Source organism: Anarhichas minor, unplaced genomic scaffold, assembly GCF_050575085.1.
Source record: "Anarhichas minor isolate MPS153535 unplaced genomic scaffold, ASM5057508v1 ptg000042l, whole genome shotgun sequence".
In the NCBI taxonomy this organism is placed as follows: Eukaryota; Metazoa; Chordata; class Actinopteri; order Perciformes; family Anarhichadidae; genus Anarhichas; species Anarhichas minor.
This window is the reverse complement of record NW_027466488.1, coordinates 3,212,040-3,224,429: the sequence shown is the minus strand read 5'-3', so window position 1 is coordinate 3,224,429 and position 12,390 is coordinate 3,212,040. Positions and strand designations below refer to the sequence as shown.

General features: G+C 40.7%; 1 protein-coding gene across 5 annotated transcripts in view; it reads left to right on the top strand.

The window, feature by feature from the left end:
* ap1g1 (adaptor related protein complex 1 subunit gamma 1) overlaps positions 1 to 12,390 on the top strand; it is a 20,041-nt gene extending 7,651 nt beyond the window's left edge. For 3 of the 5 annotated variants that reach the window (XM_076109804.1, XM_076109802.1, XM_076109803.1), the window contains exons 6-23: positions 697 to 773; positions 2,390 to 2,485; positions 2,963 to 3,043; positions 3,141 to 3,239; positions 3,315 to 3,370; positions 3,472 to 3,585; positions 3,714 to 3,854; positions 4,297 to 4,351; positions 4,588 to 4,710; positions 4,819 to 4,908; positions 5,008 to 5,132; positions 5,260 to 5,364; positions 5,473 to 5,614; positions 6,076 to 6,202; positions 6,379 to 6,477; positions 6,591 to 6,751; positions 7,530 to 7,628; positions 7,796 to 12,390. In XM_076109804.1, coding sequence (XP_075965919.1) covers positions 697 to 773; positions 2,390 to 2,485; positions 2,963 to 3,043; positions 3,141 to 3,239; positions 3,315 to 3,370; positions 3,472 to 3,585; positions 3,714 to 3,854; positions 4,297 to 4,351; positions 4,588 to 4,710; positions 4,819 to 4,908; positions 5,008 to 5,132; positions 5,260 to 5,364; positions 5,473 to 5,614; positions 6,076 to 6,202; positions 6,379 to 6,477; positions 6,591 to 6,751; positions 7,530 to 7,628; positions 7,796 to 7,897 — 1,892 coding nt within the window. In that variant the 3' untranslated portion in view covers positions 7,898 to 12,390. The remainder of the gene's footprint in view (positions 1 to 696; positions 774 to 2,389; positions 2,486 to 2,962; positions 3,044 to 3,140; positions 3,240 to 3,314; positions 3,371 to 3,471; positions 3,586 to 3,713; positions 3,855 to 4,296; positions 4,352 to 4,587; positions 4,711 to 4,818; positions 4,909 to 5,007; positions 5,133 to 5,259; positions 5,365 to 5,472; positions 5,615 to 6,075; positions 6,203 to 6,378; positions 6,478 to 6,590; positions 6,752 to 7,529; positions 7,629 to 7,795) is intronic. The other 2 variants (XM_076109805.1, XM_076109806.1) reach the window with 2 other exon arrangements.

Sequence of the window (12,390 nt, the reverse complement as noted above, 5' to 3'; positions counted from 1 at the left end):
AACGCAAACTCATTTTTAAAAATCCAAAGAAATGTTGGATTCGTAATCATGCATGTTGTAATTAGACCATGTATGCATATTCACGTTTAAAGAAACACCCAACCTAATCGATGATATGAATATGTTCTCTTACCTGTAAGAAGAACAATTACAGAATTGATTACTTAGAATGTGTCAAAACGCAACTTCCAATTCCAACACGTTAGAATTTGACTTATTTCTGACTGTGTTGTGCAGCTCAGAGCTCACCGCCACTGCTCTCCACTGCAGTCACTTACATGATTAGTTTTCAACCTTGTAACATTCGGATCAAGTCACAAGAAAATGATTAGACCGTGTGATATTCTTAGAGATTTATGATGCTGTCACCTGATGTTCCCCCGCAGTTAATCATATGTCTGCTAGTCCATTGTATTTCTTTGCCAAAGTGAAGGGTCTGGCAAAGAAACGTACTGTATTGACCAATCAAATGCAATACAAGCGCACACTCCTCCGGTCATGATAAGCATTCAAACTGGCCCACCTGGATTTATTTTTATTGTATCATTTATATGTAAAATACTTGCATCCACTTACATGGTCCCTTGTGCTTTGAGGTCTGAATGCCCAGCAACAAATGTGTAATGTAGAAAAGAAACTAGACAAACTCTCATGTCAAAATATGAATTTAGCCTTTTCCCTTTTCTCTTTCCCCAGGTGTTCTCCATACATCGGTTGTCCTCCTCACTGAGATGTGTGAAAGAAGTCCTGACATGCTGGCCCACTTCAGAAAGGTAACGACACATTCTCTTACCCAGAGGACCTCGCTGTAGTTGCTTACGCATTTGTCTTAAGCTCACGTCACATTTCATTCTCCTTTTGCGTACAACATTTCCTTTTTGGTAGAGCTAAGCTGAGACAAACATGCTAAACTTTTGAGGCTACAGGTTTGCTCTACATTCAAAGTATGTCTCAAGTCTTTTATCTCCGACCGCTGTCTTTTCCTCTTGTATTTCAATTGCTGCTGTACCTCTTCTCCTCCAGGTGTAAATCTGTGCCAGAAGCACCGCCCCTCATGCTCATGATCTAAACATTATTTTTAAGCTTTCTGAAAGTGAATGATTTCCAGTTTCCCCTCCCTAACATCTACCTCATATTTTTTCTGTCATTTGTCTTTGTTACAATTCCTGCATTGTGTTAGAATGAGAAGGTAAGAGTACATTCTGATCTCATAGCTGGTGCATGCTGTAAATAGTAATCACTCCTCACACTCGCCTCAGACGTGATGTTGAGTAATGTCATGTTGTGTTTTAATTTCTAATTTTAATTTGCTTAACTTGTACAGTGATCATTACAATGTCAGTGTTTTTGAAAATGATGAAATGATCTTATGGGCCATTTGTCAGACACATCTCTCACTATTGTTGTGTGTAATTCTTGCCTAATGTGCAACTCATTTGATCACGCTTTTCTTTAAAAGCAGCTGGTGGGTGTGTTCACATTAATTGCCACAGGTGTTGTCACCGGGAACGGATGATTGCCACTGTGTCTGTGTCACTGTTGGAGGGGAGCTTATTTGTCATGTCAGTTACTGTCTTAGTGCCCCATTCTGGCATTTTGGGTTGCTTGTTTGTCATCATACCCACAGCAGAGGAGAAGATTTATTCTTATTTACCCTGTAAAGGGAGCTGGTCTCAAACATGTTCAGTGTGGCAGAAAGTAGCTTCTAACAACTCCAAACCTGTTTTATTTACAAGCCAGTCTTTGTGTTTTTTCGGCCTAACGCATCCTCCACTTATCTATGTTCTGGATGCAAAGAGATGCATTGATGCCTAATCTTCTAATTCCATGCTGGATAAGACAGCCTGCTGTTTCCCAAAATGCTGGAGTGTTTCTTTAAGGTTACATTTTGATAACCTTTTTCTTAAGCCATTGACAGATTGAAATTACATAGATGAGAAAATTGATTATTGTGGCAAGACAATAAGTTTCCGATCTTAATACAATTCATTTTTTGTCTCGGAATTGAATTAAATTCTAGTTTTAAATAAACATATGTGTATTTAGTGTCACTCAGAGCTTACAGACGTGTGTATGCAGATGTTCTTTTTCTCTCAAAGCCAGATGTTCTAACCCAATATATTCGTACGAGTTATGGTTTTGGTTTTACAACTTTGGCTATTCAATCACCTGTCAACCATATTACTCTACCTCAAAAAGAGAAAATCCCAACCCTTCTGCTTTTGGTATGAGTTTGGCTGGCTGCCACTGTCAATGACAACTTACTAACTTTAACAGTTAACGAAGAACGTGATGTCAATGTTAAAGAGGAAAAGTTGAACATTTGAGAGATCTACTCAAAATACTGTGACACGTCTCCTTTTCTGTTCTGTTGTTGGTCTTTTTGTAGCTGGTCCCTCAGTTGGTGAGAATCCTGAAGAACCTAATCATGTCTGGATACTCTCCTGAGCATGATGTGTCCGGCATAAGCGACCCTTTCCTGCAGGTAAACCTCCCTCTTTCTTGATACCCTGTACTGTTAAGTGCAGATTTCTATCTGGCGTGATGAGCAGCCAATGATCAGAACTTGTGATGCGAGCACGGCATCAACAGGAAGTTCACAGTCAGAATTACAAACGAGTGAAGTGTTGAACACTGAAATGCTGAATGATGATAAAATGAGTGATCCATCGTCTGACAGACCATGTTGATACCATTTATTTTCTGACAGCGTTCGTCTCCTCACTGTGTAGAGTTTAGATAACTTCATTAGGACAAACGTATTAAAGAGAATGAAAAGGAATATTTAAATTACAATGTACATGCATGTTTATTAAACAGAAAGTTTACAGTCAGAATTACAAACGAGTGAAGTATTGAACAGTGGGACAAGAGAAATCAGAATTCAGCTGTGGGAGTGAATAAGGCGCGTCACACATGTCAAGTGATCTGACGGGACCGGACTGTTTCTTTCTTTCCTTAGGTGCGGATATTGAGACTACTGCGAATTTTAGGCAAGGGTGACGATGACTCCAGTGAAGCAATGAATGACATTCTTGCACAGGTTAGAAATGAACTTGATCAGTGTTGTTGTTTTTTCTTTTTCGGCAAGAGCTTCTCAGGTTGAGTGTTCTATTGATAAATGGTATTTGTACTTACAGGTTGCAACGAACACAGAGACGAGTAAAAATGTAGGCAATGCAATTCTCTACGAGACTGTGCTGACTATAATGGACATCAAGTCAGAAAGTGGACTGAGGGTGAGTTCATTTGATATAAAGGAACTCTTTGTTTGAGCATTTTTCTTCGCGGCTAAATTTCTTTTTATCTCACAGGTTTTGGCCATTAACATACTCGGTCGCTTCCTTCTAAACAATGACAAAAATATAAGGTAACTCATTCGCTTATTGTACATTTCTTGACCGCATTGAGTCATCTAAAATGCTTCTTTCATTCCTTATGGTATCTTTTTAATTTAACTCACCATTTCAGATACGTGGCATTGACATCTCTACTAAAGACCGTACAGACGGACCACAATGCAGTGCAGAGGCATCGGAGCACCATTGTGGACTGTTTGAAAGACCTGGATGTGTCCATCAAGAGGTGATTCACAAGTGCATTACACTGACTATGGATAACACCCGAACTATCCCTTTAAACTACAAGTTTACGTTTCTTGCTATGTAGCCACGTTGTTTCTGACCTTCTGTCTACTTGTCATTGTTGTGTAGACGTGCAATGGAACTGAGCTTCGCCCTGGTGAACGGCAACAACATCAGAGGCATGATGAAGGAGCTGCTCTACTTCCTGGACTCCTGTGACCCGGAATTCAAAGCAGACTGTGCATCAGGAGTCTTTCTAGCTGCGGAGAAGTATGGCACTGACGCACAGACTTCACTTCATATCACACCTTTGCTCGGCTGCTTTGTTATAATTAGATCTATTAGATAGTGACTTCTTCATGGGCGCGGTTGTAAAAGAGATTTTCAGCTGTTAACTTTCCTTTCTTGGCACTTTTTAAGGTCCAGGTTGCTAGAACCGGACAGAAGTAATCATCTGCATGAATTCGATACATGTAGACTAACTATGAGTTCTGCCTGTGAAGAAGTAATAAGCATCAAGCTAAACGTTAGTTTGTGGTACTGTAGTGGACAGAGGACGGCTAATGCTGAATGATGATACAATGAGTGATCCATCGTCTGACAGACCATGTTGATACCATTTATTTTCTGACAGCATTTGTCTCCTCACTGTGTGGAGTTTAGATAACTTGGCATGTTCAGGATCTGGACTAATCGATGTATCATGTTACAGGTATGCCCCTTCGAAAAGATGGCACATAGACACCATTATGAGAGTCCTGACAACGGTATGTATATTACGAACACACTTCAGTTTGATTGTTGGTTGGAATTGATTCTCAGTGTGCACGATCAAAATAATAAGTATTACATTGAGAACTTCTCATGATCTAATCATATCTGGTAATATTCCAATTTGATTGATTTTGATATTCTGAAATTCAGTCAATGCTGCTTTAGTTTGACTGGAAACAAAGAAATACTTGTTTGTCTCTGTCATTGACGTCTGTGCTCACCCTTACAGGCAGGGAGCTATGTGCGAGACGATTCTGTTCCCAACCTCATCCAGCTCATCACCAACAGCGTGGAGATGCATGCCTATACGGTCCAGAGACTTTACAAAGCACTGCTTGATGACATCTCACAGGTCAGAGCAGTTCTGGTCTGGATTTGGGACATCTCTGTCTCTGAAGCACACAGTCATACCAGCTTAAGAATGCACCAGAATGGACTTGTGTTTCTCTGTTTTCTGTAGCAACCTCTAGTGCAGGTGGCGTCCTGGTGCATAGGAGAGTACGGGGACCTGCTAGTATCTGGACAGTGTGAGGAGGAGGAGCCCATCCAGGTACACCTTGAATGAGCCCAGTCAGTGTGCACAAACCTCAAACCAGAGAGAAACACCAGATCATCAGATGTTGTGTCTTTCTTCTCTTTTTGATTTAAGGTTTCTGAGGATGAAGTTCTGGACGTGCTGGAAGGCCTCCTGGTGTCCAACCTGTCCACACCTGTGACTCGGGGTTATTCCCTGACTGCCATCATGAAGCTGTCCACTCGCTTCAGCGGTGTGAAGTGAGTAGTGGCCTTTTACATTCATCCTTTACCTTGAAGCTTTGCAAATCCTTTGAGTGCTAAGGTGATAACATTCACGTTACTTTCCCCTTTTCTAACCTGTCAAATTTGAAATTTTTTGTTTCAGCCGAATCAAGAAGGTGGTTTCGATATATGGCAGCAGCATCGACGTGGAGCTTCAGCAGAGAGCGGTGGAGTACAACGCGCTGTTCAAGAAATACGACCACATGAGGTGCAACTGCATTACACATCAAATAATCCCAACCTCTGTAGATAAGGTGGTTGTGTTTGGTGCGTCTTTTGTCTCCCTCCTTATTGCTTTCCTGTTCTTTGACTTTAGGCCAGCTCTCCTCGAGCGAATGCCCATTATGGAGAAGAGTGCTTCTAATGGCCCCACAGAGATTGTTCAGACAAATGGGGAGACAGAGCTCTCTGTTGTAGAATCAAAACATCCGCCACCCGTCACCCAGCCAACCAACCAGGTGAGAGATTACTTTATGAACAAATTTAACACCATGCAAATATGGATTTGAGTCACTAAATAAACAGTTGACAGAATACTTTCTTGTACAGTGTGCTGTAATATTTTTGTGCAAAAAAAGTTGACTTTACTAAGTTGTGTTGTTTTTTGACAGTATAGAATATTTTTTAAATGGTTGATAAGAAATTTGAAAATAATGACTTAATGTCTCTTGATAATGAATAGTTATTAGGGCTGTCTTTGACCAGATACATTTGTAGTCGACTAATCGATAATTTAATTTAATAAGTTTCTCCATGAAGAATCACACAAAAGCCAAAGACGGAAATGGCCAATTGGTGGACTAACCGAGAAGGGGCAGCCCTAATAATTTATTTTTGTAGTATAATTGTTTTTTAATATGGTGTATACATAGATATTGCAGGTGTTTGACCATGTCCACATGTTGTCCTTGTTCCCCAGGCTAATGACTTATTAGACCTGCTAGGTGGTAACGACGTGGTGCCAGTAATCCAGACCACGATGCCCACCAAGCCTGCCTCAGCTGGAGGAGAGCTGCTTGATCTGCTGGGTGACCTCTCGCTAAGTGGTAGGATGCTCTCCTAAATGCTCTCTAGGACCTGGACTCGACTTGTGTTCTCCCCCAGTGTGAATGTAGTGCCCACCCTGTGCCTGCTCCTGTTCAGCAGTAACGTACTGCTGACACGGTCTGGGTTTTGGTATAAAGAAAGTGAACCCTTGTGTGTTGCTGTCGCCTCTTTCCAGGCGGCCCGGCTCCTGCTCCCTCTGTGCCCTCTTCCCAACCCTCTTTCCTGCTGGATGGCCTCTCCTCACAGCCCCTGTTTAATGACATTGCAGGTGCAGGTTAGAGTCTGTTGCTCCCCTTGACCACCCACCTCCAAATATCATCCAATGAAATGTTTGTAATCATGTCTCTAAATCTTTTGCTGGTTTGTTCCTCTGAAATCTCTATGTAGCTATTCCTCCTATGACTGCATACAACAAGAACGGGCTGAAAATAGACTTCACGTTTGAGAGGGCTAATCCCAATCCAAACATCGCCGTCATCACCATCCATGCTTCCAACTCAACAGAGGCAGATATGACAGACTTTGTTTTTCAGGCTGCAGTACCAAAGGTAAGCAGGCGCAATCTCACAATGATATTACGTGGTACGTTTAAATGCATAATGGTGTTCATGACTGATGTCAATGGGATACAATGGGAATGTTCTTCAGTTTTGCACTACAGATTTAATAGCGTGCAATGCCACTAATGTGTACATCATGTATGCAGAACCTACACAAATATACATTTTTGATCTGTAATCTGAAAACTAGTCTTTTACTCGTTGAAATGAATCATTGATAAAATGTAAATGTAAATGTCAGACAGATTTTTAAAGTTATGATTATTGCAAATCTATCCGACCTCATGAGAGTAGCACATGTTAAGTGCCACCATAATCTGTTGTTTCTCGTGTCTAGAATTTACATCATACTTTGTCTATGATGTCTTAAACAGGAAACTATAAAACAAAACATTCGTAAAATACTCTTTCAGTATGTTTTAAGTAACTTGCCTCCAGCCCTAAGAAAGATGCTTTTGCCTCACTCTATTACAAGTTCAACAACTAGACAGACGGATCAGCTATAGAGGTGTTTATCAGGGAGCTCTGGCGGCCATGACGGCCATGACGGCTCAGGCAACAAACACAGATTGAGTGACGTTGGTTATTCTGCATTGCGTGTTTTACGATGACATCCTCTGTTTGATTTGACCTGAGGTTCCGTCAGTCGTGGTCAGTGTGTGATCAATGTAAGCATCCGTATTTCATGCTGCCGTAATGACCCCATCTCTCAACGGGCATCACCAAACATTCATAGACCGTTGTGTCCCCTCTATCTGTTTGTCAGACATTCCAGCTGCAGCTCCTCTCCCCCAGCAGTAATGTTGTCCCAGCACTCAACCAGGGAACCGTCACACAGGTCATCAGAGTCCTCAACCCACAGAAGGTGAGTTTGTCCTTCACAAATTGTGTTTATTTCTTTTTGTCCTTTTTGAAGCACACTAAGCGTACATTTAAGACCTGTACCGTCTCAAATGATAAGCAAGAATGTCCTCTTTTTTTCTTTTTTTTTTTTTTTTTTTTATAAACATGATCATCCTCACCAAATTTCAGCAACAGCTTCGAATGAGGATCAAGCTGACGTACACCCTCAAAGGCTCGCCTGTGCAAGACCTGGCTGAGGTGAATAACTTCCCTCCTCAGTCCTGGCAGTGATGAGCTGCTCCTGTCGCTCTTAAAAGCCCCGACCAAGGGAACTATGAAAACGATTCTCCTTTCACCTCCCTCCTCTCTTCCTATGGACCCCCCCCCCCCTCACCCGTGACGTCACTGCAGCCCCGCTGCCCTCGAGTTGCATGGGAGCATCTAACACAGGAGAAAAATACAGATGTTACGAAGACCCTGTTGACTATTGACATCACCAGAATAATTGGGAAAACATATCAATCAATGAACTTTCTTTTTTCTTTTTTCTTTCTCAATTGGTTTCCTTCGTGTCTTTAGTGTAGTAGTACTATTTTCCACATAAACCCTCGCTCGGCACCATTACGACCCACAAAAGCACACATGCACCCCATTTCCTGTGGCACACTTCACATCCCGAGTCACTGTAGTACAGTGTTGCCCACCATGAGCACTGCAGTAACCATAGTCTTATTTTCATTAATAGTTGAGCTAAAATGCAGTTTAAACCCTTTGCTCCATTGATATTAATGATTGGCTTTTCATTCAGGTTTTTATATGAACCTTCAGTCCTTCAGCAGCAGAAAAAGACCAGTGCAGTTGTAAACTTCTAGGTAACCTTTGACCCTCCACACATCCTGGGTGATGTCATTTGTCAGATGGTTGTATTCATTTTGAATTGCATACATTTCCTTAAAGCATGTTTGAGCATTTTGTAGGATCACAATTGCACCCTTATTCCAGCTCTGGTTCTGGTTGTAGGTCTCTCACTCCTCTGTTTGTACCAGGAAGTAGACTACCAGGAAGTAGACTACCAGGAAGTAGTCTACATTTGTTTTGACACACGGATAAGAGCTTTACAACATCCAAGAGGCCCAGTTTGGTTTCAGACAATGTGCCCAGACTTCCCCACACACAGCTCTCCTCAAATCATCTCATCGTTGCTTTTAGTTCTCGACCTGTATAATAAATCCAACGGTTACTTGCTCAGTAGTTTGAGGAGGTGCATTCATTAGGATGAATGAAATCCAGGCTTAACATTTATATCAATATAAGCCGATTGCATTTGTGTTGGAGATCTGCGTTTAAACTTTTCCTGCATCCGTGTCATCGCAGTCTAGCTCGCAATCTAGATGGATTTCAGATTTGTTTAACCTGGTTGAACTTGGTCACCATGCACATACATGTAAATGAAGCTTGTTATGAATGTAGTTACATGCACTGAATGCTTTTTTTCCCCCCTCCCCTTCAAGTCTTCTTTCTCATGGCTGTCTCTTTGATGGGGACACTCATCTTACTGGCACTCTTTTTGTGAACGTTTGTTTTATTTCTGCAGTAATTTGACTTAATTATTTATGCCTGATCTCAAAGTGATGTGCCTTTCTGACTTGGCTGGATAAAAGCCCCTGAACTACTGAGTTCTGTATGAGCTTCGTTTGTAAGTCTTGCTTGTGTGCTGATCTATTTTTTTTTTTTTTTTTTTTTTTTTTTTTTTTTTTTTTTTTAATCTGAGGGAAATGGTCTTGATGGATCTAAAGCTGTAAATCACTTAATTTAAATTACTTTATCTTGTTCACTTCTGTATCTCATAAGTTAACAGTCAGTCATCCACTAATACCGGCCTACCTGGATGTCCACATGTCTTTTTGTCTTTGTTTTGAGAAAAACATAAATTATAGTGACACAATGTTTCTTTCCCTATATTGTGCGGCAGACTTTCCATTAAGAATGCTTAAGTCCTAAAAAAAGCAAATCTCAAACATTAAGGTTTCAAGTGTTTTTAAACAGTATGAATGTTCCACTGAAGTGAAATATCATTAGGACGCCCACAAACGTTGAAGTGTGAGTTGGGATCACTCGCTGAGGTACTGGGACTTGTGGCGACTGTGTGAGTTCTCAGCTCTCGTCGTCTCCAAATCAGAATTCTGACCATGCTGTCGGGGGGGCAGTAACCTTAATACCTCACGATGTTCTGTCTTTCTGTTAACTTTGAGTTGCAGTGGAGTGACAGCTTTATTTCGTCATGAATTGCAATCAAGGGGAGCATCTACTTAGAGAGAACCTAATGGCAGTCTGTACATCTCATTACTTAACGAGCTTAGCGGCCCTGCGCCGCTGCGTTGAGCTCCTCGGAGGTTCAATCAGGCAGTTTTCTTTTCACTGTCTTCTAACTTCTGTGACCAAATCAGAGACTATTAGCTTTGGAAATATTTTTGAGCTATATGTGTATATGGAGGAAATTATTGCAGTTTAACTTTTTTTTCTGTTGACGAATGCTATATCGGCTTTTTTTCTGTACATATTGAGGGCTTTTACAATTGTGTCTCTTGTACTATCTTTCATCATTTTTTTTTTTTAGATACCATTTTCTAAAAAATTCCAATTATTCACAATGTATATTGTCTAAATAGATCTAGTCAACATCAGTCTATAGAGACTTCCCTGTATCATCACTCACTCATTGTAAAAGATATATCATCTGCTGCCTGTACATTGTATATAGTTGTAAAACAAACAAAAGCTGATCAAATTAAATAAAGCCCACATGAAGACTAAGAAGACTAGCTAAGAAGTATAATTGTATGCATATATGTACAAAAAAAAGAACCCTAAAAGGATGCAATTGAGCTGCATTTGATTTACCATTCTTCCTACTTCATTCATTATCGGATGTGTCATCTTTACTTTTACAAAGATGGTAGGCTACTGGTCGGGGTTCCTTTTGGATGTTTAAATAAGGGTTGGATCTCTCTTAACAGATGTTTGAATGATGAACTTCTGCGAAACCTAAGCACAGTGCTGCACAACTGCAGAAGTGGCTCCTTGCTTCGTCTGCGTCCCTAACCCCCTTAAATGCCTCATGTATCCACGCCCTCCTTCGGAGAGGAGCAGCTTCCTGGCCTCGTTTGGTTTAGCTTTCTGCACTCTTGACAATTTAAACTATTAAACTCCTTTCAACCTACAAATTGATTCTTGAAATGATGCCCTGTGGTCTTGGCGTGGTTGACTCTCACGGTTGCCTATTACCTTTTTGCTGCCATGTAGCACCTTCTTAAAGGCATTATGTCTCAAGCAAGCAAGTGCCACACTCATTTTGTTCATTTTCCCAGTATGGCCAGAAGGTTTAAATTGTAATAGTTTTGTCTAGAGCTGATAGACATATTACTGTGTGCTAAGTGGTCCCAGATATGTATGTATGAGCAGCAGTGTCCTTCCCTGGATCTGAACATTACAAGGCTTTTTTTTTTTGTTTGGCTTCCTTTCCGTCCATTATTGTTGACTTTATTTGCCTCTGCACGGCACAGCTTTCACTTTCTCTTTGCAGTCACTGATACACATGTCATCTGAGCCCTCACTGTTTGAAATTCAACTTTACATGGCAGTCAATCACGGCAGGATTTGAGGAAGGAAGACAACTTTTCTTTCTTTCTGTTAAGACCTTTATTTTGTGGTTATGGATTGCTGCTTTACCAGCCTCAACACAAACCTGGGACAAGCCTGTGCTACAACATAATGACCACAAGGGGGAGCTGTGCAAAATGGAAGGCTGACGGGATGGGAAAGGAAGTGTCGTACATCAATTCCTGAAAAGTTTTTGTTGGCGTTTGTATCGTCTTATTCAACCAGTACGTACCCTTGTTAATCACATCTGATCAGTTCTTTCAATGACACTGTAAATTCATGCAGTTTTAAATGTTGGAAATGAACATAAGTGCTTTGGACACTAACTTAAAAGGAAGTAAAGAAACAAACAAATACCCATCAGCGTTTGAGGTGTGTGTGTGTGAGACAGAAAGAAAATAATCATGCTTGAAGGAGCGTGATGGCGTGCAACATGTCTTATCTAGATAGGACATCATTTTTGGCTGCAAATTAATCTTTCAGCTTCTGAGCTGCATGTGAAAACCAGTGTAAATGTCATTTCTACTCTTGACCTGAGACTCTTTTTGAAATGCAAGGAAAGTTAAATTAAGCTCCGTCACACCGTCATGGGTCAGTACTAATATGTACTATAGGAGGTTGTTCAGATAGTGCTCACAATATTGTTAATGTTTTTTAGAGTGATGCAAGTGCACATCCTTCATTTGGGTTAGTTGGATTTGGATAATTTGATTATTATTTTTTAATTTGTTTGGGTGAATTCAGTGTGTCAAGGGCTTGGAAGAGCATCTGAATTGCCTCCCATGTTCACGTTCCCTGTTGAATCTAAAATGCATCCATTGTATTTTGAAAACAAAAACTGTTTGTAACCCCAAGGCCTGTCCTGACTGTAAAACAATATGGTGTCTGATGTGTTGGTGGAGGGTGGAGGCATGAGGTTCACTTTTTCCAGTCAAGTTTGACGCGTTGAACTGAATCCCAGTCCCATAGCTTCAACGTGAGCGTGAATGTCAGACTGAAAGGATGAAATGATGATTAAAGATGAGAAGTTGTAAATTATTAAATGGAATATTTTCAATTTATGCTGTGTATTCTTGTCTTTGGGTTGGCGAAAATGATCAAGCAAATAAAAAGTCAAAGAAAAA